This window comes from Empidonax traillii, unplaced genomic scaffold, assembly GCF_003031625.1.
Source record: "Empidonax traillii isolate 1590-97213 ecotype Southwest subspecies unplaced genomic scaffold, ASM303162v1 scaffold177:size1754471, whole genome shotgun sequence".
NCBI lineage: Eukaryota > Metazoa > Chordata > Aves > Passeriformes > Tyrannidae > Empidonax > Empidonax traillii.
In genome coordinates, this window is record NW_020955370.1 from 1,564,407 (window position 1) to 1,592,176 (window position 27,770).

At 38.4% G+C, this 27,770-nt stretch overlaps 1 protein-coding gene across 2 annotated transcripts in view; it reads right to left on the minus strand.

Annotated features, from left to right (window-relative positions):
* The window catches only part of B3GNTL1 (UDP-GlcNAc:betaGal beta-1,3-N-acetylglucosaminyltransferase like 1), a 110,476-nt gene that overhangs the window by 67,588 nt on the left and 15,118 nt on the right, over window positions 1-27,770 (minus strand). For both annotated transcript variants that reach the window (XM_027886072.1, XM_027886073.1), the window contains exons 5-6: window positions 24,991-25,056; window positions 13,615-13,710 (exon numbers count right to left, since the gene is read on the minus strand). In XM_027886072.1, coding sequence (XP_027741873.1) covers window positions 13,615-13,710; window positions 24,991-25,056 — 162 coding nt within the window. The remainder of the gene's footprint in view (window positions 1-13,614; window positions 13,711-24,990; window positions 25,057-27,770) is intronic.

Genomic DNA, 27,770 nt, shown 5'->3' on the forward strand with positions numbered 1-27,770 from the left:
TAAAAGATCAAATTCAGGAGCTTGAAACTTGCTACAGCAGGAAGGAATAAGAGCAAAGCACAAGGAGTAGTTATCTAGATAAATTCAAATATAAGATATGAGACATTTCCCTATATTCTCTTCTAAAAGAAAAAAAAAAAAAAGCATAAAGTTTCCAAGCTAATACAAACACATCTATAGGAGTGCATTTGAAATGAATCTGTGCTAACCCTGTAACAGTCCCAAAAACATTAAGAACAAACACTTAATGCAGTATTTTAAAATGAATGAACAGCAGCAAATGTAAAGTTGTGGTCAAAAAAACCCCAAATTTAAATCAGTTGATATGTAAACCCATATAAATAGCACGAGATTTGCATACACAGGTTAAATCTGGGCGCATATATCAGCCCTCATTATTTGTAAATTCCTGAAATAACAGTAAATATTTCACAATTAATGCCAGAACAAACATCTGCCCAACAGGGCAGGGTAGGACAATTCCACAGCCCGTCCACCCTCACGGCTGAGCCCACAAAATCCTTGTTTTAGGAGAAGTGGAAGAATTTTTCCAAGCATTGTTTGAATGATCCCACATCCTCCCTTCCCCCAGAGCTCTGCACTAAGATTAATGAAGTAGCTCATGCCTTTCAGAGCTACAGGAAGCTGAAAGAATGACTAAATATTCTTCAGTTGTGTTTTCAAACTTGTCTGTGCAACTCTCTTGAAACTCAAGACTCTGATAAAATTTCAGCCCTTTAGCTCCCAAGGAACCAGATACCTGGAGCACAGTCTTGTTCATGTCCTGATTTTCTAAAATTATAATTATTATAGATTATTGGAGGAGTAGTGGCATAATTCCTTGGGTAAAGTATCTCAGATTCAGAGAGGCACAATGAAAACACATTTTAAAAGGCAATTATGGAAACTGTGCTTGGTTAAGGTTCTGGGTTTTTTCTGCAAAAGGCAGATAAGCCACTTCTCTTTGCCAGTTGCTCACACGTGGTTGTGGATAGTCACACATGTTGAGTTACCATATACACAACAAACAACATCTTTTTGCTTTAAAAAGAGGTTTGATTGAAATTATAAAAGCCAAAACCTGTTATTTTTCTTATCATTATAAACAGACACAAAAAATACTACTAGGAAACATTTTTGGTCTGCTGATTGTAGTGACAGGTATCATTTCAACAATCACCAAAATTAACCAAACATAACAAACACCAGCTGGAAATGCAAACAACTTTCAGTATATGTGAAGCAGTAGCAGAAATATGTTATGCTTTTAGAAAGAAGTTTATTTCCTTGTAAAATTTACTATTTGTGTTTATAGAGCTCTCTGGCAAGAGGTCTGAGCAAAGACTGCACTTCAGGCTATTCATCAAAAGTCCTACACACAGCTACAAAAAGTCCCAGTGTCACAGAGATGGAACATCAGGCTGCAAAATAACTATTTAGCTTGTAATTCTACTTGTAATTTCGGAACTGACTTAACCAGCAAAAATCTGGCTATTGATCCATGATCAAGATGAAACAATTGACAGTTCCCCATTAATTTGCAGGTAAGTACCTCAGCAATGACATATTTTAAATAAGTGATCTTACGCAAAGATATCTTTACATTTACACAGCAGAGCTGCAGGCAAATGTCATTACTAACCCTTAACTGTCCTGTTTTTAGAGGGCTCAGACTGCCAGGCTCTGGCTGGTGCTGCTCAGTGAGTTTTCCCTCCCTGGGACAGGACCCAGCAGCACCCTCGTGGCTCTGCCACCCTTGCAGTCACAAAGCAGATGCACTGGCCTCTTTCAGACTAAAAAATTTATATCTACCAGCATTGCTTATGTATTATTCCTAACAGATTAGCACAGGCCCTGCCCCAGCAGTGGCAGTTTGCCATTGAGGCTGAAGCTATGTTATAATTTTCACTCAAGTTGAATTGAGTTCTATGTCTCGCTGCTTGCACCTGGTATCCTGCTATAAAAGGAGATTTTGGACTTCACCTCTCCTTAATACAGAACTTGAAACTGAAGTCTCAGAGAGCACATGCTTGCTACTGAGGCATGTAATTTCTTCCTTCCTCTTTATTCTAAAATTGTTCACGTTACCTACTTGATGGAAAAAAAAAATAAAAAAAAAAGCCCAAGCTTCAAGTCACACAAGAATGTGGCAGATCCTCGTCCCAGGGACCCTGCGTGCTGTCCTGTCAGACAGAAAGTAATTCCTTGTTCCTCAACAACAAAACATGTATTTACTACAGATACTCTTCCAGGCATTTAAGAAATATTTTTGTTGCTTTGCTTTTGTCATTTTATCAATGCTCTAGTTGTGTTCAATGGCATCCTCCATTGTCCAGAGCAGCAGGATGACAGACCCAATCACTGGGACTTGACATTAACGTGCTCACATTCCACAGCCATGGCTTGATTATAAAAGCCATGAAAGAGTGAATTTAATATATGGCAGAACACCAGAAATTTTTTTTCTGTTTCCAGTTCTAGAAACCATCTTTCTGATCTTGAACCAGGCCCACGAAGTTTCTTGTCCTTCCACTACGCTGGTTTTGTTGATTCTCCTCATGGCCTCCAAAAGGGCAGAGGATGATTCCTCCATCACTGACCACACCTGTTAAACTTGAAGATCAAAATAATGTCTTTGCTGACAAAAATGTTATGAATTTTCCATCACTAATACATGATTATTTATACAGCTTTACCAGTAAAGAGAAAAACTGAAATTCACTGAATGTGGCACCAACACCATCATTACTGCAACAACCCCATTCAGTCTGAGAGTAAATGAGCTACAGTTAAAATTCTTTTAACTGCTGGAAAATGCCTATTTACATGAGCATGCCAAGCTACACTGTCACCAGAGGAGATGCCCCAGGTCATCTGCAACCATGAGAATTTTAAGGAAAACTGCTCTGAAGGCAAAAGGATAACAGTTCATCCTTTTTAAATGGTAGGGAATTGCTTGCATTTAAGTTCCTGTATAAAATTACATTAAAATTTAGGAGGGGCTGTGCTTTAAATATGGTTCAAGCTAAAAGAATTAAAATGTGAAACGACACAGTGGCAATTCCTGCAGTAAATGAAAGGGTCAGCTGTCCTGCACCTTCTAAAAGGAGGAGGCAAACACCTCGCAAAGAAACACAAAATCCCCAAAGAGTTTCTAACCATTCATTTTGCCTCAACAGACCAGAACACTGAGCCTTGCAGCACCAACAATTCTTTCAGCTCAGGGACAGAACCAGGGCCACACAAAAGTGACTTTGTGCAGCTGAACTGGGCTGCAGCCCCCAAAAAGCGCTCTCACCAACGCCCAGCGCCGGCAGGAAATCATCGCCGCCTCGAGCCTTGATCTGCCCACGTGGAGCCACAGACCGGCCTCTGTTCTCCTCTAATTGTCAACATCTGCTCTGCAGATCGATGAATAATTTCATCACACACACAAAAATCTCTCCTACCGACTCCAAAGGTTGTTGGTTTGGGATTGGGGTTTTTTTGGTTTGGTTTTTTTTTTTTTTTTTCATCTTGAACGTTGAAATCTGACACTGAAATGAAGAGAGGGCCTGTTTTACTCAGAGGTTAAGGTTTACATTCTTCTGAAAGGTGCCATTAAAATGGAATTTAGGGTAGGTAGGAAAAGCTAATGTTGCTGGCTGTTACTTCCTAAAATCAGGTGGCCAAATAAATGTTGGCAGTTGAGATAAAACATCGTTTTCAAATATTGTTGGCAAATGGAGCACCAGCCCATGGTGTGGGCTCTGTAGTAGCTGATTTTCTGCCCTAAAAGTTTAGTGTCAGAGGTTCTGATTTTGTAGATATCTTCCAGCTCTGTTTACAACTTTTAAAGAGTACTTTTGTAACACATCATCTTATTTCCCCTGAGGTCATCCAGGAGCCCAGGACTAAGTATTTCTTACCAAATCTTCCATCCTTACACAGGACACAGGCTGTTTATTTCTCTTAATGGCATAAGCACTGTTTCATTTTTTCGTTCTTTCCTGAGATGCAGCAGTACAAGAGATGACACCCAATTAAAAACTCTTGCCTCAAGGAGAACAAAATTCTCCTTCCTTGTCCACTTCGATGAATCAGGAGCATGTTCTATGTGAGTGTATCTCAGATCAAACTTCGTATTCTGTACCAATCTGTTCATTATTAAACATGTTAGTGTGGCATATGAGAGGTGATTCCTTGGCTTGATTTTTGCCAAGTAAAACAAATCTCCACTCAAACATCTTACCCCGGAAAAAGTGAGGATGCAGATGTACAATGGACACGTTCACCATGACCTGAGTTCCATTTAAAAGGAGAAACACATGTGAGGACAGCTTAGCAGCACTGTCACTTGAAAACTCAACTTTCCTGCTCTTTCAAGTGAGACATCAGGGGTTCCAAGACTGCCAAGCATTTGAACGGAGCGGTTTCTAATTTATTTTCATTTCACAATCACAGATGTATTTATTTATTTCTAATAGCAGAGTGCCAATATGAAAGCCATGAATGAAACTCCAGGGATATGGCCCTACTACAGTTCTACACTGTCACCAGGCCTGGCTAAAAAAGGAAGGGGAGCAAGGAAAAAGGGAGATGCACAGATGCATCACCATGGGCTTGTCTGCAGCCCTCATTAGCAATGCCACTCTTCATGATCAGAAGTGGAAGACTGGAAACGGAAATAATTAAAGAACAAATCACAAGGGGAGGGAGTCCTTGCCAGTACAATTCTCAGACAGTTTTCCAGGACTGGAACATTCTGTGACCAGGCTTTCTGGGCTGACTCCTGATAAAGCACAGGTTGACTGTTGGCTGCATATAGAACACAACTATAAAACCCCCAATCCTTTCTCCTTTAGCTTAAATGTTCAGGAAATGCACAGAAAGAAAAGAACAATGAGAACATAAAGCTAAACCTTGCCCTTTTAGTGTCTTGCTGAAGCACACACTACACCCAGGTCTACTGCAATGACTTCTTTATCTCTCTTTCTGGCTCCTAGGATAATAAAGCTGAGATTTCCCTGCAATTTCCCAGCTGTAAGTGCTGTGACAGTTCCATTGCTTCTTGCTTGGGTTCAGTGTTACCTTGCTGGCCTGGCAGGACTCCAAGTGGAGCCTGTCAAAGTGTATGAGCAGTGCTTATCACAGTCTGGTTTGTCTCAGGAACATTAAAATGGTTTAAATGCAATTGCCAACCTGGTGACCAATTTATCTCCTTGCCCCGAGGCCTTGACTCTGTGATAGAGCATTTCCTGGGCAGAGTATTCTTTTCTCCTGAAGATATTATTAATCTGCTGCTTTCTTGTACTCATTGGTGGTTACATTTCAATTTGAAAACTACTCAGCAATCTGCTCCTTGCAAAACCAGTTCCAAGAACTGCAGTGGAAAATGGCAAAAAAGTTTAGGACATATGAAAGAAAACATATAGAACCTGGCCATACCGTCCCAAAGTCCCCCTAAACCACACACTGTCAAACAGATGGGAGAAGTAAGTCTGGTATTTATGTTGAAAATAGATTTCAATTAATTTGCATTAAAAAGAGTAACTATGATGTGATATTTGGCCTTATTTTACTCGCTTTTAACAAAGAACATGGGCATGAAAATTTGCTCTCAAGAATTCACAATTCTGCTGCAAAGGTGCTTAAAAAGGACAGGGAATGAGAGATGGAGAAGACAACTGAGAACACACAAATTAACTGAGGCAAAAATCAAACCAGAGGCAGACCAAGTAAATCAAGTCCAGAAGCCTGTTTGTGCTCTATGGCTGTGGAAGGAGCATTTGTATAACATGTGCAGTCTGATGTAAAAAACAAACACCCAAAAACCAACAAAGCAAGAAAAAAAAAATCACCTTAATAAGCTACATTATAGACAGCACACTTATTTTGTCTTTACTGCCTAAATATAAAGATTAAAACATTCTTTTAAGTAAAATTTGAACCATTCGTTAAACAGCAAGAATTTGCCTTAATTTCTCTTTACAGTTTTATAAAATAATCATAACCCTGAGATTAATATGTTCATGACTATATTTATTTCATTCTGACATTATTACAGTACAGGTATGCAAAGAATTATCCAAGATAAATACAGACCTCCTGGCATGCTATGAAATTATACACCTGAAAATAATAATTCCTTTAACTGCACAAACTTTCTGAACACCTATCCTTTGTGTTGACAGGCATGATTAAGATCTCCTCCAATAAATTCAACACCATCAATGAATGGTGGCTAATTTGTCTAATAAAAGAAGTGTGGTAACATCTGCTTTTTCTGTTCCAGCAGCTCTGAAGAAATCACTATAGTCTGCAGCAAGCACTAAGCCCTCCTACTCTGCCTGCCAGCAGCATCAGAATTTTCAGTTTAAGGAATTCTACCCGTAAAATGCAGGGTATGGAATTGCTGGGTTCACATTCCTCCACCTTTTCCTGCATGGTGGGAGTGGTCACTGCGAGAGATGTAAAAGGTTGAACCCACTCCCATCACAGAAACAGCTCACCCTGAGAGGTGGCACAGCACCAGCAGTGACACCAGGAGCCAGATCCAAGAGCATTCCCTTCCTCTCTGTGCTCCCCATGCCCTGCCACGTTCACTTTTTGCTCTGGGAAGGGTTGGCTCTCCCATCTCACAGGGCACGGCCCCCTCTGCCTCCTTCACACGTGATCCCCTGGTTCTCAAAATGCTGAACAGACCCTCTGCTGCTGGAGGAACCAGATGTGCCACTGACCCTTAAGATCATGAAACTGCCATAATTGAACAGACAAATATCTGTTTTTTATGAAAGAGGACACACCATTCACAGTTACACTTGATCCAAGTTACTGCTCTGACAAGCTCGCTGTAAGGTTTTTTATCAGCACAACTTCAGCTCAAGAACTTCTGATCACAGCCAAGGCTGTACAAACAGAATAAAAATCCCATGTCCCAGTTTGTCACTAAGACAAAAAAATAATCAAAATCAAATTGCAGAATCACAGAATACTCTGAGTTGGAAGGGACCCACAGGGATCATCGAGTGCAGCTCGTAAGTGAATGGTCCCTACAGGGATCAAACCCACACCCCTGGCATCATTAGCACTGTGCTCTAACCAATTGAGCTAATCATTACTCATTAAATCTGGATCCTTATACTCCAGAGTGGTTGGACTAGGTACAAATCTGGCTTTTTTGCAGCACAGAAAGGAAAGAAACTCTTCAAACGTAACAGTATAACATATATTGTTAATACTTCTGAGAGGATATGGTGGATGTAAATATTTTAAAATTCAACTTCCTTAAGTAGTCAGAAAATCAGAAAAGCAACAACTACTGTAGAGACAAATGTCAAACATGGCAGGGTGAGGTCAGTATAAAAATGATATTAAGGAGCAAAATCTTAACTGTGATGGATCAAACTGGCCTTAGGACCTACTGCCTGTTACGGGACATGGTGTCCTCACACTCACCACTTCAATTCCCATGGAAATTACTGAGCTCTCCTGAAAATCTGGCCCAGTACTTTTATCACTAAAACCTGTGACCAAAAAAGGAAGTTATTTTCCAATAATAAAGAGAATGTGCTTAACTCATGCTCATACACCATTTTTAAACCAGTGAAAACCTGTTCAGTGCCCACTGCAAGAGACCAAGAAATGCTTTTTTTATATATAAGGCCATAATATGGAGCTGCCTTGCACATATAACATGCTTGAAATCAGTAATTTTTATTACACTGGAAGCCACCGTAAAAATATTTCCCTTTCTTTTGCGGAATCAGCACTTTGATTTTCAAATTCAAAGAAAGCAAACGACAGGAAGTGAAGGGTGTATCTGCACCGTGCTCTCACATATGGACGACCAACTGAAAGATAAACATCACTGAATCACTTGGAAACTTGTATTTGCAGTGTGCTTTTTGTTTTAAAAGGGAGAGAAAAAAAGGATTTCAATATCTCACCTACATTTTAACACAAAAACTGGGTTTTGTCCCTCAAAAAGTAGGTAAAAGTATAGTTTCCTTAAGCTATAAAAGGCAGTGATATAGAAGTATAAAGCAAAACTTAAGTGCTGTTAATCTGTGAGCCAGCACATCAACAAGATAAATACAGGACATCAAACAAGAATAAAGTGGAGCACTCAGAAACTGGAAGTCATTAGTTGGTTCCATCCACATCCCTAATTGCAGCCCTCCATTATCAACTAGGTCCTGATTTTCTTTAAACATCTTGCCCTATTTTCAAAAGCACTGAGGAGATAAAAAGGATAACAATAACTTGGGAAGCAAATTACGTGGGTATGAAAATTTGACTGTTGACAGTCTTGCTTTACACTTGGCATTACCTGTCCATCTCTTATATCTAATGTCTGAAGAAAAATAGATTTTACGATGCAAACGTGTTGCATTCTATATAGGTATGTATGGTTAATCAGTTAAAATACAAGAAAATAGCTGGAACAAATTGTAGCTCAAATCAGAAATGAACTTTTTGTATCTCTTTAATTTCTATGTCCATCAAAATCATCCCATGCTTTTTCTGCCGTACAAGGATCCATCCTGCTGTAAGGCTGCATTCGCCAAGAACTTTTTGGAATAAAGCCAAACTTATTGTAGTCACAAGCTGCTTTTATACTATATTATAATATTTCCGTTCCATTTAAACATTACCATGTATTAGGAACCATATTCCAGCCTTGCTTAAGCATGCAAATTACCCAACAAAATATGAAGAGGAAAAATCCCAGTTATTTAACACTCCTTCCCCCTATGGGACACCTTTAAACTCATGCAAAACTGCACACACACAAAGCACAAGCTGTATACATTTCTGAATTCCTCCAAACCTGTTTCTAAGTTCAAAATATGTGACCCTGAGCTGCCTTTACATAAAGCCTCACTGGGAAGTTCTAATTGTGCTTTGAGTTCACAGATGTGGGTAAGCCACTTCTCATTAAACTTTCTAGAGCTCCATGAACCCTTTGACACGCATTTTCACATGTAAATATAAACACTGTCAGGCTTGTGAAACTTTGGTTCATTCTCCTCCAGAGGAGAACAAGGATCAACCACAAAAGGAAGCAGCCAGTTGGTTTTTTTCTTATATACTATAGGCTCAACCCCATATAAACCACTAAAATCTGCTGTAATAACCAGTCTGGGACTTTGGCTGTTTCATTCAGTATTAAAGCATCAGAAACCTCATTACTAATTACACATTTTTAGATAAAAGGGGTGAAAGAAGAGGAAACGGTGACCAAAAAAATTCCAAAGAAGTGTTGAGTATCTTTTTATTGAAAGACAACAAACACAAGTGAGCCATTAATAGTGGCAAAAATGGGGGGGGTGGGGGGTGGGGGTGGAGGGGATTTCAATCAGCCTTTTCATGTTTTATTCATTTTTATGTAAGAAAGCCTTTCCCTCTGTCTAGTTTTTGCCTTTACTAACATAACCAGGCATCAGGCATTGCACACATCCATCCTCTTTCTGATTGCTGCCTCAATGATTATTTCAGTTCTGCAGGGAACGAGGACAACCAACCCAAGCACTAGGAAAGGTGGGATTTTCTGTCTACAAGTAGACAAAACAGATGCTCTGTGCCAGAGACATCCAATCTGTGGCCCACCTGGAAAATTCATCTTACTTGCAATCTACTGCTACCAACTTTTGAGCACTAAGTTGCCTATTGAGACACATTATGACAATGCAATACTGAGTGCACTGAATTTATGGGAAAGGTCCAGCCAGGCTGTTGGGTCCTTCTTGCTTTAAAAACAAGCTACGTGCTCCAACTCAACCACAGTGCTGCATCTATTTCCAAGCCCAGCATCTGTAGTAAGTTCTGATTTGAAATATTAATTAAACTCTAGTATAGGAAGACTTACTAAGTGGAGAAGCACAGCTTTCAAACCTATCAGTGAACAGAAAGGTGTGTGCTACAAAAACTGTAACATGTTAATTATCACTCTTCTATCAGGTGGGTGGGAGAGATTATTCCCAAGCACTGCAAGTCACCTGTGACAACTTCCAGATTTATCCAACAGGAAGGGCTCTGAGATAACCTGCAAAGTCCAGCAGGTACCAGGAAGTCACACAGACACAACCACTGTGGTTTGTTCAGACTGTTATTTATCTACATTAGGACAATCCAGTCTTATCATGCGCAGGCCCATTCCTTTTGGCAGGAGTCTCCTCATGTGTCACTCCAGACTTGCTGTCTGCTTTCTAAGTGAACAGCCATGTGAAAGCAGAGAAGTCTCTTGTCTTCAGGGAGGAAAAAATGGTAGGTCAGATGGAATTATGCTTCAGGCTGAGCAGAACACTCCACAGGCTGGAGACTAAACTAAGCTAAAGCAGTGATTTAACAGACATGGATATGAACTCAGCTCTTTTCCTTACAGTCTGCAGCAATCCCTAAAAACTACTTGTATAAATATTTGTGCAATTAATCCAACCATAAAACCATTCAGACCTTTTTACTTATACAGCCCAGTAAAATTTCCAGTATACAAGAAGTGCTGCATGATCAAACCTCAGTCACATTTACAGGCACAATCCAGACTCGGATATCCTGTTGGATTAGTTTTAATCTACTTTTTTTTTTTTTTCACTTACTCCAACATCAAAACAGTCAGTTCTCTTAATTTGTTTACTCCTTTTCTTCCTCTACCTGTCACTGTGCTCTGCACTTACTGAACAGCTAAGATTATCCATTTTTAACTGGTTTTTCCACTCTTGGCCAGAAGGAGCAAGTCCACCAGAACACATATACCTGTATTTTAAGGCTTATATCACTATACCTATAAAAGCCTGCTTTAATCACCTACCACTTATAAACAAGATAACCATGAAAAAGCAAATATTATTCTTTTAAAAAGTAGGGGTTTTTTCATTACCCTGCTCTCTTTGTACTCTGCCAGTCCCCCCACACTCTCTGGGGTCTATATTCTGAATTTTCACGCATACCATAAAGTGTCTTTGGAATGTTACAGTATAATTGTTTAGAGAAACATTTAACGGATGAGTAAGCATCAAGAGGCCAGGGCTAAGGGAAAAGAGAAGTTAAAATGCTGGCAGTATTTTATATTGAATGATCTTCTCAGCATGAGGACAGGGGATGGACATTTGATCCAAAAATCTGGTATTGACTCAAGTGATACAAACCCAGAGCCAGCATGGAGGGTATGAAGGCACTTACCAAAAGATCTGCTCCCACCCACCCCTCCCAAACTGGGCTTTGGGCACTGGCCAGTAGAGAAATCCAGCATTGCTTGATCAGTAATAGGAATATTATGATAGGGGACAACATTATCTTGACAATTGGCTCTTTTTCCTTTTTTAATGCTTTCCCAATTTACAGCACAAATAATCTGCATGTGCACGATACAGAAATACAGGATTAGCTGGAAAGAGAGCTGGGCATCGAGTACAAAGACAGCTACAAAAAAGCTGAATGTTCTTTCACTACAGGAAAGTGCTGGAGACAATATGCTGTAAATTAAAGCACATTTTCCTGAATTCCCTGAAGGATGCTGCTCTCAGAGATTGTACAAATCCATTAGCACAGGTCCATCATTAGAGTTTTCTGAAGAGAGTTAAAAAAAAAGCACCCCCAAAATAAAGTGTATGGAGTATCAGGGGCAGAGGAGTGGGACAAATCAGGCCTAACCTTAAAAAATTGATTCATACCCTGATTATCAGAGCACAGCTGAGAGGGCTTTTACTCCCAATTCCTCCTCAGCCCCTTTTTTTTTTTTTTTTTAAGAACGAAAAAGCAAAATAATCATCCCCCTACCTGAATTCCTGACCAGAAGAAGGGACACAAAGGCAGGAGAAGTGTTGACACTCTCTGGAAACCAAGCAGTTCTTTTCCACCAGAGCCAGAAAAGCCCAGCTGCCCCAGCCTTGTGCCACAGCTGAAGCTTATCCCATGATTGGGCACCCAAAATCTCCCTCCCAGTGGGGGCTGTGGTGATCAACAACATACGAGTTGCAGCTGGTGCAGCACAAGCTCTCCAAGCTTCAGATTTCCATAATATTCTCAGAAATGGGGTGTCTCTGAGGCACTGTTCTTTCTGCCTTAAATTTGGGGCAGAGCAGGCAACACATTAAAAATTATTTAGGAACACAGAAAGAGTGTGAGTCTGTAAATCTGAGCTTGGTAATAAACTCATGGATGAGTAGCAAAAGTTCTGCTGTGGAGCCTTCTAGTTCCAAAGCCAATGTATTTTTCAAGATTCCTAATCTCTCTGTAAAATGGGTGACTCTAAATCATCTGTAAAAATAATGGATTGATTAAGGCTTTAAGAGGTATCTGTAGGCACATGAGATTGCAAAGGACTTCCCAGGTCACCAGATCTGCACTCTACTATCAAAACCATTGTATTAAATAATCTCTTCCAGAACAAATACATCCCCATCTTAAAAGGAGCTTTCTTTTTTTTTTTTTTTTTTCATACCCGCCTTAAATAACCTCAAAATCAGGATATTTCTTTTCATTTTCAGCTTAATTCATTAAAGACCCCATCCAGTGGCCATTTAGATGAAACACTACAGACTGTGTAGGACAAGTTTGTACATCCTCAACTTTTTCTTTCTCTTCACCAACACAACGACCAAATGCTGCTGTCACATAAATTCACTGGTTTAGATCTCTGTTTTTTTTTCTAATGCCATTCTCAAAGGCAAATCCAAATGTTCCATTTTCTGTAATTGCTTTCCCTCGCTGAATTAGAGGGAACTGTAAAATCACTCCTGACTTTAAAACAGGGGCTGGAGATTCCTTCCTGTGTTTACAATGCCCATAAGAGCCTGTGAGCATGTCCTTGGGGTTTGGTAACGGGGAACACAAGACAGTTTATAATCAAGTCTAACAAACTGGGTATGTTAATCTTTTCAGCCACTTAAATCCAAGGAAATCAAAAGCAAATGTCTTCCTACCATGGCATCCCAAAACCCAACCCCAAATACTTGGATCTTAATGCCTGCTGGGATGTTTTCTGCTAACCATCCATTAGATTTCTTACAATATTCCACACAACGTTCCTCCACAAGCCGGATTGATTTCTTCCACGGCTTAACTTGTTTTTGCCAAAGTCTCTTTTAGTTCAGCACTGGCCTCCTGCCTAATGAAACAACTTTTCTTTATGCCAAAACTGTCATCTTCAGTTGCACAAGATGCATCTCACTTGCAAACATGTGAATGAGCCCAATTTTTAATGCCTGAAGAACTGCTATTTTAAAATGATCCCGAGCAAAACTTAAACAGACACAGGAGTGGCTGGTACCTTGGGTGGGAGAGGAATCTTTCTCAGGAGAGATTTTTTTTCCTTTTGTGTTTAAATACACCTTTTAAAAGCCAATCCCTGATTATTAGAACACAAAAGCAGATGTATTTAAGCGCAGGCAGCAGTGGGACGTGCAAGGCTCACACTGAACTGAAGGGAAAGCTTCATTCTCAGCCAGTGTGAAGTCATCCTTCACATGCACCACAGCCTTGGCTCTTATCAACCAGACTGGCCTTTAAATGTAAGAATCTGATAACCTTAGTAAGTTATCAAGCATTGCTGATGACTGAAAAAATGCATCCAAAGAAACCTCCTGCTCTATTTTCCTGCTGTAATTTCAGACACAGCTGGGACAAAAATACCTGTGTGAGAAGTTGCTCTTGGGTCAAGTTATTGATCCAGCGAGTGTAGCGTTCAGTGGAGTCCAGTGGCTCTCTTCTGACTTGGCAACCAACAATCTAAAGCAAAATGAGATAAATCCCACAGTGTAAACTGCTGGACACCCACATAGCAACAAAACAAGATCGTAAAATAAACATTCAAAACATGGCAAGTCCAAGAATTATCAATACAGTCCTTGTTACCCCCCCTTTCATGTCCATAATATAATATGGCACAGTTACCCTTCTTAATTTTTAATTAGTTGCAGACTCTGAGGGTCTCTAGAAAACTAACATTGAGAAGTGTCTTTCCAATAGTTTCATTCATGGGAATATTTGAACCATTTTGGTTGAAATTTTCAGATGAATGTAGACATCTGAAATGCAAAATTACACCCAAAATAATTAAGTTTGCCAAATTAAAATGGGAAGCTGAATAACACCAGGCAATTGTACCAACAGTGCCATAAGCCACAATACCACACATGACTTTTAATTCATCTAAAATAAAGAAAAAAAAACCCATACTGTATTAATCTTCAGATAATCAAGTTCTGTTCAAGAACAGGTGGAAAACTTCCTTGGTTTATTTTCCAGCCTAAGGAATGAAGAGCATACCCTGAGCACAGCAAGTTTAAATCTTCCAGGTATCTGTATTTACAGAGCTGTAAACCCCACACAGATGGGAGCTGTCAGGCTGGAATTCTGCACGTGCAGTTATGAATACTTTTGATGTGGGAACAAAAACACCACGAGGAGACCTTGCTGGGGGACTGCTGGCAGTGAAACATCACCATTTAGGCTATGATTAAATACAATCAAAATAACAACCGTGGAAAAAAAAAAAAAAAGAAAGCAAGATTTGCTTATCCCATAAGAATAAACCAGAATGTCTCTGAACTATGAAATTTTTCCTCCGTGACAATGATGAATTACTATGGCAAACTTCAATCCTTATCCTAACTTAATCCTCAATTCCAGCTAGGTAATACCTAAGACATTTGCAGAAGGTTAAGCTAAAACTCTTTTAAACTGAATATAAATTAGTAGACTTCATAGAGATGTTTTTAAGAGGGGCACTCCACAGAGATAAAAACTTGACAGAAGCTGTGTCAGATGTTCATACATCCTGTTCTTCAAGGATTATTTTTATTTAAGAATAGAACTACATACAGAACTCATTCATTATCTAGACAATAGAATATTGTAATCTGTACTTAGCAATCTTATACTTGTTTCATATATAGAATTACAGAAAGGAAAAAAGGATTGATATACTTAACACTTTAATAAAATATCTTCCATAATAGTGGCTTTAAGTTGGCTTTTTCTTAAATCACCTAAATGTGCTATGCACACTTTCTTTCCAGAAGGCTTTCTAATTATTCTTAAAATCTATTCTTTTACAAGCAAGTTGAATTGCTGTCTTCACTCCTCCTCCTCCTCATTCAAAAACCAAACCTACACAACAACCTGGCCATTCCTGAACACGGTTCATGTTCTTGGTGGCATTTCACTGGATTTTCATGGATGAACCAAACCCACCAGCAGGATTCATAAAAGAAAGGATCTCCCTCCTGCAGAAGGTGGTATAATAAAGCATCATTTAACCACCTTCTTTATTTACAATGGCATCACATCAAAATACACAAAATACAGCATCGGTGCTTGTTCCTGGGAACAGCTGCATTTTGATCTTTAACACAGCAGCAAAATAGCCACAAACACACAACAAAGTCACCCCTGTAAGAGGTGAAATGTTTGTACTCCCCTCTGCCCTAAGACCTCCTGCTTTCAGAACCAACACCACTCCTGATGCTGCTTTTAGCATCACCTGAAGAGCTTTGTTTTACAGACAAATCTTAAAACTGTGGCTGTGCAATCCAATTTATTTCTAGATGCTCAGCCAAACACATTCCACATCTTTCTGCTCTTTAGCTGTACCATTTCTCTCCCCACAGGACTCTCTGATTCATGACTGGGATTTTTGACTTATGGTTGCAAGATAAACACCACCAACCTGAGCCTTTGATACAGTGTCTGTAAAGCTCAGCTCATGTAACCAGACAATGAAAATCAGATTATTTAGAGTACAAACAGCTTCCTCCAGCTCCCCTGTGTAAGGTGTGGCAGCAGAAACAACAGCACACTGATCCTCATTTCCTCAGTGTCTCACAGAGCTTTTGTATTCACTTCACTGAATATTTCTGCATAGCTCCTAAACTGAGGTGAAAGTTTTCTCACCGTTGCTTCTTTCACAACTTTTAAAATACTTTGATAAAAATCTTTCTGGCTTATTTTACACCCATTCAGACCTTCCAGAAAGTACAAGAAACTCCATATTATAAATATGCTTTTCAGTACTTTGAGAAGCAATTTCTGTGCAAAAATAAAGTTCAGCCAAGTTTCAACTTTCTGACCCAATTAGACAAGTTTATTTCTATTATTACAAATGCCAACTGTATGCTGGCACATACCTGTACCAAGATTAAACTATGTAACATATACAACAAATACATTTCTTATTCCAACTGGAAACTTGCTGAAGTGCAGTATTAATATTCCTTTTATAGGAAGCAGTAACATGAACCATGAACAAAAAAGGTTTCTGGCTCATAGCAAAGGGCTATGGCAGTTCATGGAAGAGCAAAACTCATCAGGAGAGGAAATCATGACAATCCTTTCTTCTACAACAGCAGATGAGGTAATTTGCTTTCTAGAGAGACAGTTACTTTTTTAATGTATTAAAGGTAACTTAGAGTTTATTTAACTATTTATTTAATTGCAATCAGCATTAGCCTCTCTGGGAAAAAAAAATACAGAAGGATTTATACTTTATGGCAGCAAGAGACAGTAAGAGGAAAGAATAGTAAGAGCATAAAATAGTGGGTTTGTCTTATCTGCCAACAAATACATTTGATGAAAGGCCATACAAGTAAAATTTAAAAATATAAACAGCTTAAAATGAGCTTTGTGGGAAGAAGTGGGTAAATACTCCACCAGTATCTGCCAATCCTCTCCAGATGGTCTCAGACAGCCTAAGACAAAATAGCATTACAGGTCTGTGTTTAAGCACCTGTAATAACTCTCCCACTTCACATAATTAGGAGTGGAGCTAATGAATCATATTTAAATAAGACTATCAGAATCAATGTCACAGTTATGTACTTTATGGCACTACATTTAAAACATTTTCAGGCTTTAGAGAACTATAAAGCCAATGCAATATGACAATGATACAATTAAAACAGTACAGATAACAACATAAAATAAGGTTCTCCATGAAACAGTTGCTCTAAGTTGGTCAGAGAACCCTGGGTTAGCCAGGATGTCTGAAATACAGATTTAATGAGCACACTCAATAACTTGTTGATCAATACAAAGCTTAGAGGAACTAGGCAGGATTACTAAATACATCACTAAATGGCACCAGGAGCACATACAGTCACAGTTCTGTGAGTTACAAAATTGTTCCCCTGAAACACAAGATTATTTCAGTCCCACATCTGAGAGGTACAAACCCCAGCACCCCGTACCAACAGCAGAGGTTGGTTTTAAATGCAATATTCAGGTGGAGATGTTTCTTATTTACATCATTTTAGGGTTTTAAGTTTCCCCTTGCACATACAAATGGAAAAGGAAGTGGGTGAGAGGAAACAAAGTTGAAACGAGTTGAGAGTAATTAAAAAACCAACACACTTTCTGCAGATGTGGCATTTTTGGGTTTTTTAATCACTACAACTTCCTTTACCACAACCTTTCTTATTCAGGAGGCAGCCTATGGGTCAGAACTCTCCCGTTGTGCTCAAGAGGAAATGAGGATGAAAAATTAATTAATTGGTCTCCAATTTTATCCCAGTATTTTCCATCCTTGTTTTGTAAAAAGAGGAAATGAACAAAGACAGGCAAAAACATAAACTCTCCATAAGGCAGTAGGCACTGGGTGAACAAACACATGGGAGTTATTCAAATGATATGTCTTATTTGAAGGAACCTAATTTTATTAAGGGTTTTTTTTTTTAAATAGAGCAACCAATATTGATATTGAAACAGGTATTGGAAAAATATGCCTTTTAGCATGAAAAAATCCACAGCTTTTCTGTACAAAATCAATGCAACTTTCAAAGATAAAGTACAAGAGTTTCTCCTACACTCTGAAGAAGAATGTGCAGTGTGGAGTTTCATGGCAAAAATATGACAGAATGATGGAAACCTCCTCCTAGAAGAGAATAATTAACTTAGTGAAGCTTTAATTAGAAGTATCATAACATCTGATCCTAGATAACATTCAATAAGAAAGACTATTCAAATAACAAGCAATATAGGAAGGATTATCTCTAGGGCACAAAACCTTTTTGCCCAGCAAGTCTGTTTATGAGTGCCCATAGAGGGAAAAATCCTAAAGAGCTTGTAAGGGTTATTTATGTTATCCTAAATGTTTAAGAACAGCTTTAGTTAATCAAGCCTACATCTTGATGTGTAAAGGAAAGGTAGGTGTCACCTCTGCTGTCCCTAAACCCTACTTACTTTGTTCTTTGTAATTTCCACACAGCAATTTCCTTTAAGAAGGATTTAGTGATCATCATTTAAAACAATGAGAAAAGAAAAATAAACAAAAGGAATATTTTTATGTGGTTAAAATCTTTCCAAAAACCATATACTGGGGGAGGAAGGGAGTAAAGTGTATTTCCTCTCCCTTTCATTTCCAAACCAGGAAACTGTTCTTCAAAACACCTAATTTGCATTAGGTGTAAATATACAAAACACACCCTGGTGTATTTAAAGCATGTCTTAAAAATTATAAAATATGTTGATAGCGCTGACTCCCCAGAGGATCCTTTAGGTCAGATGAATATCCATTTCCACAGATGTTCTTATCTTGGAGCAATCCACATTTAAGAACACCTGTTAAACATTCTGCTTTGACGCTGGTTGGAGTCCAAAGACCACAAAAGGATGTTATGGGTTTATTTTCAGCACATAAAAAGAGAGTAATTAAATGCCAAGGAAGTCTGGAGTTTCTTTAGTGAATGTATAAGAAAAGCAAGAAGTGGAGGTGGTGTAACAGGAACGAGCCCAGCTGTGACTGACACACGAAGACTTAAAAGGATGTTGTTGCTCGTGTGAAATCATGAATATGACATTTTTGGGAAAACTTCAAGCAAGAAGAGATACTACAGTAAATCTGTGGATAATACAGCAAATTAAATGAGTTTCAGAAGTCCCTTTTGAGGCCAATATATTGATAACAAGCACCAGGTCTCAGAAGTCCTCGTTCAAAATCTGCCACCCCGGGATAAACACGATCCAAAGACTCAACCTCTGTATTTAGGCAAGTGCACATGCCACTGGAATTAAATAAACTCTTCAGGTCCTGCCAAGATGCTTCCAGAACCAATCCTTCACATAAGGCTTAAGAACAGTCAAAAAGAGCAACGTGTTTGTACAATTTCTATTTTAAACCCAGTTTCTCCTGTCTGTAGCTCCACAAAGTATGATTGGATTATAATAGTTATCACCAGAGCAAAATGCCTGAACGCAAGGAGGAGGGGATCTTGATTTTCAAACATTTTATGCTTCAGACATAGTTTAAAAATATAAATATGCTGAAAGTATTGCAATCAGACGTTCATGAATATCAAACTCCACGAATCACGAGCGTTTGATGGGGTTATTGGCATGTGGAGGCCATATTAAACACAAATTTAATTACAAAGTGGTGTAAGATGGGATGTTTCCCACTTGGGATATTTGATTAAATGTGGAACAGACTTTGACACTGTGACTTTGAAAATGCACTGTGGTTTTTCAGAAATACAAAGTTAAAAAGGCTTTTTAAGGAAGCTGCCTAATAAAAAGCAAAGGCACATCAGAATTCCAGTGATATACATGGAAAGGCACAATCAATGAAAATATAAGAAAAATACTCTCACATTGTCAAAGAATTTTCATATTCTTCAGTGCAGAGAAAGAAAAGGAATCATATTTTTTCCCCATAAATATACTCCACTGTCACCATTTCAGAACAAAACCTTTGCACAACTGCTGCTCCGGTTTCTACCCTCCACACCAAAAGATTATTGAAATATTACAAATAATTTTAAAAAATACCTAATGACAATTTCCTGAAGTCCTAACTATAAATATTTTTATAAGTATCTATACTGGACAGCCTTAATTTGGAGTTGCATTTTTCACAAGCTGGAGATAAATGTTAAAGATTTGGTAGTTTGATTACAGTGTGCAGTGTAAGGGAATTGAGTATAAAAAGTTCTACTGACAGAATAGTTAAGACTGGTTCATGAAAATATTTCTCTGGATATTTTTTTCTCCTAAATCAAAACTTAACTGATGTTGGACAATCAACAACTGTATTTATTCACCTCAGGACTGTAATCTCATTTTCCTTTCTGTCTATACCAAAGATGGACCAGAGCCTCTTCAGATCTACTCAGCCCATTTAGTGGAGCAAATCCCTACTAACAGTGTTACACAAACAAATTTGATTTATTCATCATTCAAGACATGACAGTACTCAGTTAATTTCTCTTTTATAGCTGTTGTATGAATTAATGCTTATATTAAAGCTAAACTCCAGAGGCAGCGATTGCTGGGACATGCCTGGGCAGCACACACTGATCTGTCTCAAACATGCTGAGTAAGGGACTCACAGGGAGAGCTGATGTAAATTAACTCAGGAGAAACAAAGATTATTTAGGTTCTACACGATGAAGATTTTAATCAACTTCATGTCCAAATGAAACTGTTTATCAAAATAAAATCTCCTAAGCCACAAGTGGAAGACAAAGCAGTCAAAGGGAGATTGGTAAAACCTGCACTTGAGTGTGAGACACAATGAGGGAAGATCACCAACAACCATTAACTTGTTGCACACAGGAAGGATGGAATTTAAAGGCAGGTACAGAGAGGTAATAGTCAACATTATGTAGTTAGGTTTAATGACAGTTTAATAAAACTTCAAACACGCTTTTTGTCTTTTCACACCACAGAATTACACACGTGACACTACTTACCTGCTTCTGCAGTCCAGACTAAAACACTGTCTAATTTAAGTAGAGAAAAGGTAATAAAATCCCTCAGGAATAAAGGCTCAGACTACAGAACAATGTTGCTGACCACTTCCTTGTTACAGTAGAGGAGAGATGGCAAAGCACAGGCATTTCTACATGTGCAGTTAACACACCTGAGATGGGATGGTAACACTCGTCTGGATGTTTTTTCCACTGGTTGGGTACACAATGTCTAAACTACTCAGCAGAACAAATGATTTGGAATACACTCTTTACATCCAGTGCTCTTTTGTGTACAAAATAATCCAGTGCACACTCTGACTGTAAGAACTGCTCTGGCGTGCAAGCCAGTGTAGGGAAACTGGTCCAGACTACCTACAATTCCCTCCCTTCCCACCTCCAGGGACAAGAGCTACATCTAAATTATGGAACTGAGAGATGATGTAAGAATGTCAAGGAATCTTTTTGCTCTTTGAACAAAACAAAGCTTGATATTTGTTAAGCCAGTCCTCTCCAGGACTGCTCTCACTTTTAACTCCTAAAAAACCCTGTGTATTGTCAATGCAAAAATAGTTGAAACTGTCAGTCTTTAAATCAGATCTCATTATCACAGTAGCCATATAAACATTCAGAATGCTGATCTTAACATTCTGTTCCACCTCAATGTCTACTTCATGTACCACTAAAACTGTACTTTAATGAAAGGACCAGCTCATTCCTCTCCTTCATTTGCTCATTTCTCCAGCTCATTTGCCCATTGCACAGTATTTGTTTCCAGCTCTCCCAGAGGCAGGTGAACAGGTCTGTGAGCCCCCAGAGCCAGGCACTGCTGGAGTGCACTCCTTCCAATCATCTATTTTAGAGTCACATTAACCATCAAAGATATGCAGAATTCAGTCAGTTGGTTAACACTGGCAGATAATGCAACAGATAAAAATGGCCTCAGGCACTGCACCTCTTGCTCCAAATCCAAGCTGTAGAATATGCCAGAAATCTGCTTTAGAGATGCAAAATAGTGAGAATTTCTCATGGAAGAAATGTAAATTGTATATTCAGTTTTCTCTCACATGCCTAGGTATCCTACAGGTTTGAGACAGAGCCCGTAATTTCACAACAAAAAGAAAGGTGTTCCTTGTGACACTGGTACTGATTCACCTTTTATTCAGCCAGTGAAAACAAAAGGAAATAATGTTTTTATCTTCACTGCCCACATTCTGATTCCAGCTGTTGTTTCCTCACTGAGGTGAGAGACAGTGAGGAAAAGTTTAGCTACTTCATAAGCAATTCCGCTGAAAGAAAGATATAAAAACTTGAAGCCACATGCTGCTCAGGTGCAAAGCCATATCGTGGGGGAACACATACTGAAATAAAGAGTGGTGAGAGAAAAAATAAAGTTACACCACACCCAGCAGACAATACGGTGTCCAAAACCACCAAAGGTTGGTAGTTATTACATTATCAATAGACAGGATGATGTCACTAAGATTTCCAACTGCTAAAAGCAGGGATTCACATTAAGATATTTCTTAAGCAGAAATTAAGAATTTGTAGCGTTAATACTCAAAAAGTCTCAAAAATTTGTGCCTTCTGAGAGTTTCTATTTCTAGAATCCCTGTCAACAGGACTTGGTGACGATGGGAAATAATCACCAGAGGACAGGACGAGAGCAGTCCTGGAGAGCTGCTTTTCATAAAAAGCACAATGTATTACTCATTTGTCTTTTGAGATCCCAAATCCTCCACTCTAAACTTACCAAGGACAAAACAGGTCCACCCCATAAGATTTTTTTTTTTTAAAGTCTTCTAGATAAGAGCAGCTTAAGAGAATAGAAATTACCTTGCTCTTTAAAGCACAGTTATGTAGTCTGTGATACAGGAAATGAGACAGAAAGGTTCAGGTTGCTGCAGGGTTCCCCCAGTCACGTTCCAGCACCTGAACCAGGGGACAAACTTCTTGCTTTTGCAGAGGTGGAGACACACCTTGCCTTGAAGAACAACTGGTTGAGGAGCATCCCAGAGGCATCTGATATCTTTGGTTCTGCTGTTTGGTAACCAGGCTTCAAGTCAGGGTAAGGCAATTTGCATCTCAGAGTAACAGGAAAGAGGAAGAACCTCGGGGATTAGTTTGGATCTGGGAGATTTCTCTTGGTGGAGGAAGTTGGAGACTTTTCCTACCTGTAAAACCTAAAGTGTAACAACAGTAGACTGAAGCCTCTAATATTAGAGCCCAGTCTTCAAATCTGGCTCCCAGTAACAATGCGCAGGGTCAAGATTAGGAATAAAATTTCTGAAAATATACTGAGATTACATAAAGTCAAAAATCCAGGTCAGAAAAAGTTGCAAAACAGCGGAAAGTCCAAGTCTGCAAATTAGAATTTCAGGAACAAACAAAAAATGCTCACTGCTTCTGCTTTTTTTTTTTTTTTTTTTTGCTTTTATTTTTGCTCTTTTTTTGCCCCTCCACCTACTCTGCCTTATGACACTGATTGAAGCTGCAGCCACAACTTCAAATACAGAACAAAACATTCAAACACGCCCAACCATCTTCCAAGGCCAGAAAACTGAATGGCACAATTATTCTGAGGGCAGCAGAAAGATCATTCTTTTAAGAACAGCAGTCCACTCTGACATTGGTCAGTAGATTTGTGACCAGAAGGTCAACTTTTCTCAAAGTCAGAAAGAGCTGGATATATTTCCCTTTCTCCTTCAGGTCTTTGAACCAGAGTTCTGCAAAATACAACGTCAGCCCAGAAGGTTATACCTCATACAGGCATTACAAACATTTCCATATCTGCAACAAGGAAAATGTCCTGGGTCTGGCAGAGATAGAGTTAATTTTGCCCACGACAGCCCTGCCAGTGCTGTGTATTTTATTACTTGTTTGATTGTTCACACTGAATGTTGTTGGGCACTAAAGTATAACAGATTATAAACAAAACAGTTGAAGTGTGTTCTATACAGACTACAAACTGCTTAGTTGAATATAGTCTAATTTTAAAAAAGTCTTCATATACAGCTATTAGATGCCACATAAGCAAGAAACAGGATAGCTCTTGAGACTAATTTCCATAAAACAAGCTTACTGGATCAACTTGCCTCTCCGGTTTTTTGGCATTTGGCTGCAGAATTACATTAACCGACTGATATCAGAACGAAAACAACTTTTGATTTATCATTGTATTATGTTCACAGTGTGAATCAGGTTAACTGCTACTCAGGCAGTACCAAAACTATAATTTAATACGTTACACTGTAAAGGATTATCAGATTTCAGAAGAGCCTGCTACAGGTGGTGTGAGGAGCAGGTTCACATCCCACCACTGAGCAGCAGGTTGTTTGGCAGACATTCCTCAGCTGAAACGACTACAATCATCTCTACTTTGAAGGAAGAGTGTTTTGGAGGAAAAGTTCAAAAGGTGTTTAATTCCCAGACAGTGATAATCCTAAAACTGTCTGTTTTGTTCAGAGACCTGCAGGAAATACCTACTTGACAGATCAAGTCAATGGACCTTCCCTTTCCAGACACCTCTTGCACACTGAAATAACTTTCACAAGAGGAAATGTCGGAGATGTGCAAACAATAAGGCTGATTTTGCTGAAAATGGTCGACAGGAATACAAACTCAGTTTTCAAGTTTATGAAGGAATATCTGTGTCAATAACATGGACAAATAAAGTTAGGCCATAACAAATTATTTATATATATATTCAGATAAGTAGAACATATACACAAACTCTAACGAATACTGACTCTAATCATAGAAAATCATTTAAAATCAAAAGCATATAGATCAGAGAAGAACTATCTCACAATGTTCTGGAGAGTTTATTTCACAGGAATAAAGAAAGGCATTCTAATAATGTTTTCTTTTGCAGGCAGACATAGGGAGAAACATCAGCTGAACTGTAGGCCAATTTTTCAGTAATAACAACCCATACATTCCCCATGGTTTATAGGCTCTGAAATATTAAAACCAGATAAACCATAGCTGTAGCCAATCCTTTGCAGCTTTTCACATGACTTAAGCTACATAAAAAGGGGCATTCTACTTTAGATTACAGACATCAGCCAAACCTGTATACTCCTTTGCAAAAGAGTATCACTGTTATAATGAGATCTGGTTTTTTGAATGGAGAAAATAAAAGCAAGAAAAGAAGTTCAATCAAAGCTCCTATTCAGTGCAAGGATTAAAAATAAAGGAAAAGAATACACTAGTTATTGCTTTGCTTCCACCAGCCCTACTGTGAAATTTTCATATCCTTTTAAAGATGTATCCGGAACTCTGTAAAAGAAAAACCCACAAATACACACAAGAAAAAAGTACTCACACTGTTTGGGTGTTGAATGGCAACTTGGTGCTGCAGCCTAACCCGCTGTGGCATCATCACATCATCCTGGAATAAATGGCACACTGTTACTGAGCATAAAAAGGGTCACAGTACAGTACTGACACACATTAAAATATGCTGCTACATTAACATCATTTTACTGGCTTGCAGTCAGAAATGCAAATGGAACAGATATTAAGAGTCTTCACACTTTTCATGGATTAAACTCAGTGCTGCTCAAGCTGGAAGTGATCAAAACGACGACGTGACAACAGCGCTGGGATCTCAACACACATCGACAGCATCCACACGTTTATTTCTCAAAAACTCACCGGCTCTTGCACAACTCCCAGAGCAGCACTGGCAGTGTCAGCACAAGGAACTAACCTTGATTAAAACCCTGATTTGAGCCACCTCAGCAATATGAGGAAATGTTCTCTTTAGCCTGACTGTACCTTGTTTCATTGACAATGAAAAGCCTTCGGTGTCTAGATCTAGAAATATGTCATATATCATGAGCACAGAAAGTAGCACTTGTGAAATTATAAAATTCTAGAGAGAAGGGAAAAAAGGAAAGTACCTACACTTTTAAAATTCATCAGCATTGGCACTGGCTTTAAAACACACCACCTAGATTTCGATTTCGTGTTAGTACTTCTTCCACTTGTAGCAAAAAGATCTATTTTACTTACATACACAAAGACAGGTTGCTTTTTGAAGAGTTAGTAACCCTGCATTCCTTCCCTGGACAGCTAGGAGACATTCCTTTCAAAATGATATTATTTCCTGTTCAGAATTAAATCCTTTCTAGACCGTGATTTTACAGTCTATAAAAACTTCAGCACAAATTCTCTTCCCTAAATTTAGCCTCCTAAGGTTTCTAACTATATTGTTTTCCATTTTGGTGCCATATTTCCTCCCTTTTAAAGGATCAAACTTTCTTAGATGGTGGTTAAAAGCTAACACGGCCTATTTCTTCTCAGAATATTTCTAAATAACCTTATCAGGCAAACATAATTCAAAGGAGCCCTGAATTCCTGTTCTACAGCCACTCTATTAACAGTTTGTCACTCTAAGGAAGTTCCTACTAAAGCCAAAAGCCCCAGTATGGAATTTGCATCAACTATCACATTAAAACCTTCCATCAAATCAACAGCAACAAAAATATATATTGGTGCTTAAATATCTCAAGCTTCAAGGGTTGAATGACCTTGCTATAAAGGTGCCACTATAGTTTTATCAAAACAACTCACGATGGAAAAAGGTTTTAGAAGTAGATCCAACTATTTAGTACAATTCAAGGTTAAAGATAAAACAAATGAATAATAAAACTGACCCTTATCTCATCCAAGTTCATAAAAGATGGAAGGAATACATTGTCAAAAGCATTTCTCTGTATTTTATGTTTAGGGTATATTTAGTAATAAGCATGACAGCCGTTACTGATTTTGAAAGCCAACAGAGTGAAAAAATCCTTCTGATTTCTCAACCTCTGTATATGACTTACTTCAAAACTACACCACCTTTATTTACCATTTAATCCACTTTATCAATAAGGCACCAGAATTCCCATACTTATCAAGCAAATGTTCCAATACAACCTTTACCCTATTTCCCAGAAGAACCATAATCCTACTGCCAAATACTGAGCTGATTTTTGTTCATTAAAACCTGGTTTTCATATAAGCAATAGGAGATAAATTTTAACTGAGCCTTGTTCACTCCTTTACAAGTAACTAAATATTCTTAGATGTCTTCTTGTTAAATGTGAAAAAAAGAATGAAAAAGACATCTACCAAAAAGTATGGAATTTCAATGCTTATAACACTGTTACTGTAATCTCTTACAAGATATAAAATATGTGCTAAAAGATTCCACTGTTTGTGATCCCTCACAACAGAGAGAAATTTAACAGAACTCATACACAAAAACGAAAAACAATCTTGATTTTAAAAAGTTAAATCGATGTGGAAAGTATTCAAACCAAACTGAAATATCCTATTCACCAAACAGGCCAATGTCATGTTTTCAGAAGAGAACAATTTGACAGGAATGGCCTCGTTCCCTTAACAAAACTCTGTGTCAGTTTGATGCTGTTGGCAAAAGACACATCTACAGATCTGGGTCTCAGGCTATCAGAGAGCATCAGTGTTCTGCAAACTGCAGCTAAAGAGGGGGCACTAGAACCACAAAAACTTCAAAACGCCTCTTTTTATTAATACAGCTTTGTTCTCCACAGCTGGAAAACTCTATGAACTCTTATCCTGATTGACCTTTGGGATTTTTTTGTAATTTTGTCTTTTTTTTTTTTTTTATTAATAGCTTTACACATATGCTGCACTGATGTACTGTTCTGTGATTCTTCCATGTTCAGGAAAGGAGAAAGAAGAAAGAGGGGGAAAAAAGTAGTTTAAGACATAATCTCAAATAAAAGAATACAGGAATTATCTCAAATAAAATAATACAGGAATTAGGCAATGAGGAAGAACAGCACAAAACACAGATCACATCCCAGACAAAACTGAGACCCATCAGTCATTCTTGGACTCAGGTTGGGCAACTGTGAAAGAAAGGCAGCTGCAAAATCCAGCTTCACCAGATTCTTTACTATTGATGACTGGGCCAAAGTGGAAAACAGAATATATTTATTCTGTTAATGAAATAATCTTAAGTAACGTGGATATATTTAAAAACCAAATTAAATTCTAATGAGTAAAACCAAAATAAGAGCACTTTAAAATTTTTTTCAACTTCAGAGGCCACTGGTAGGAGTGAGAGGC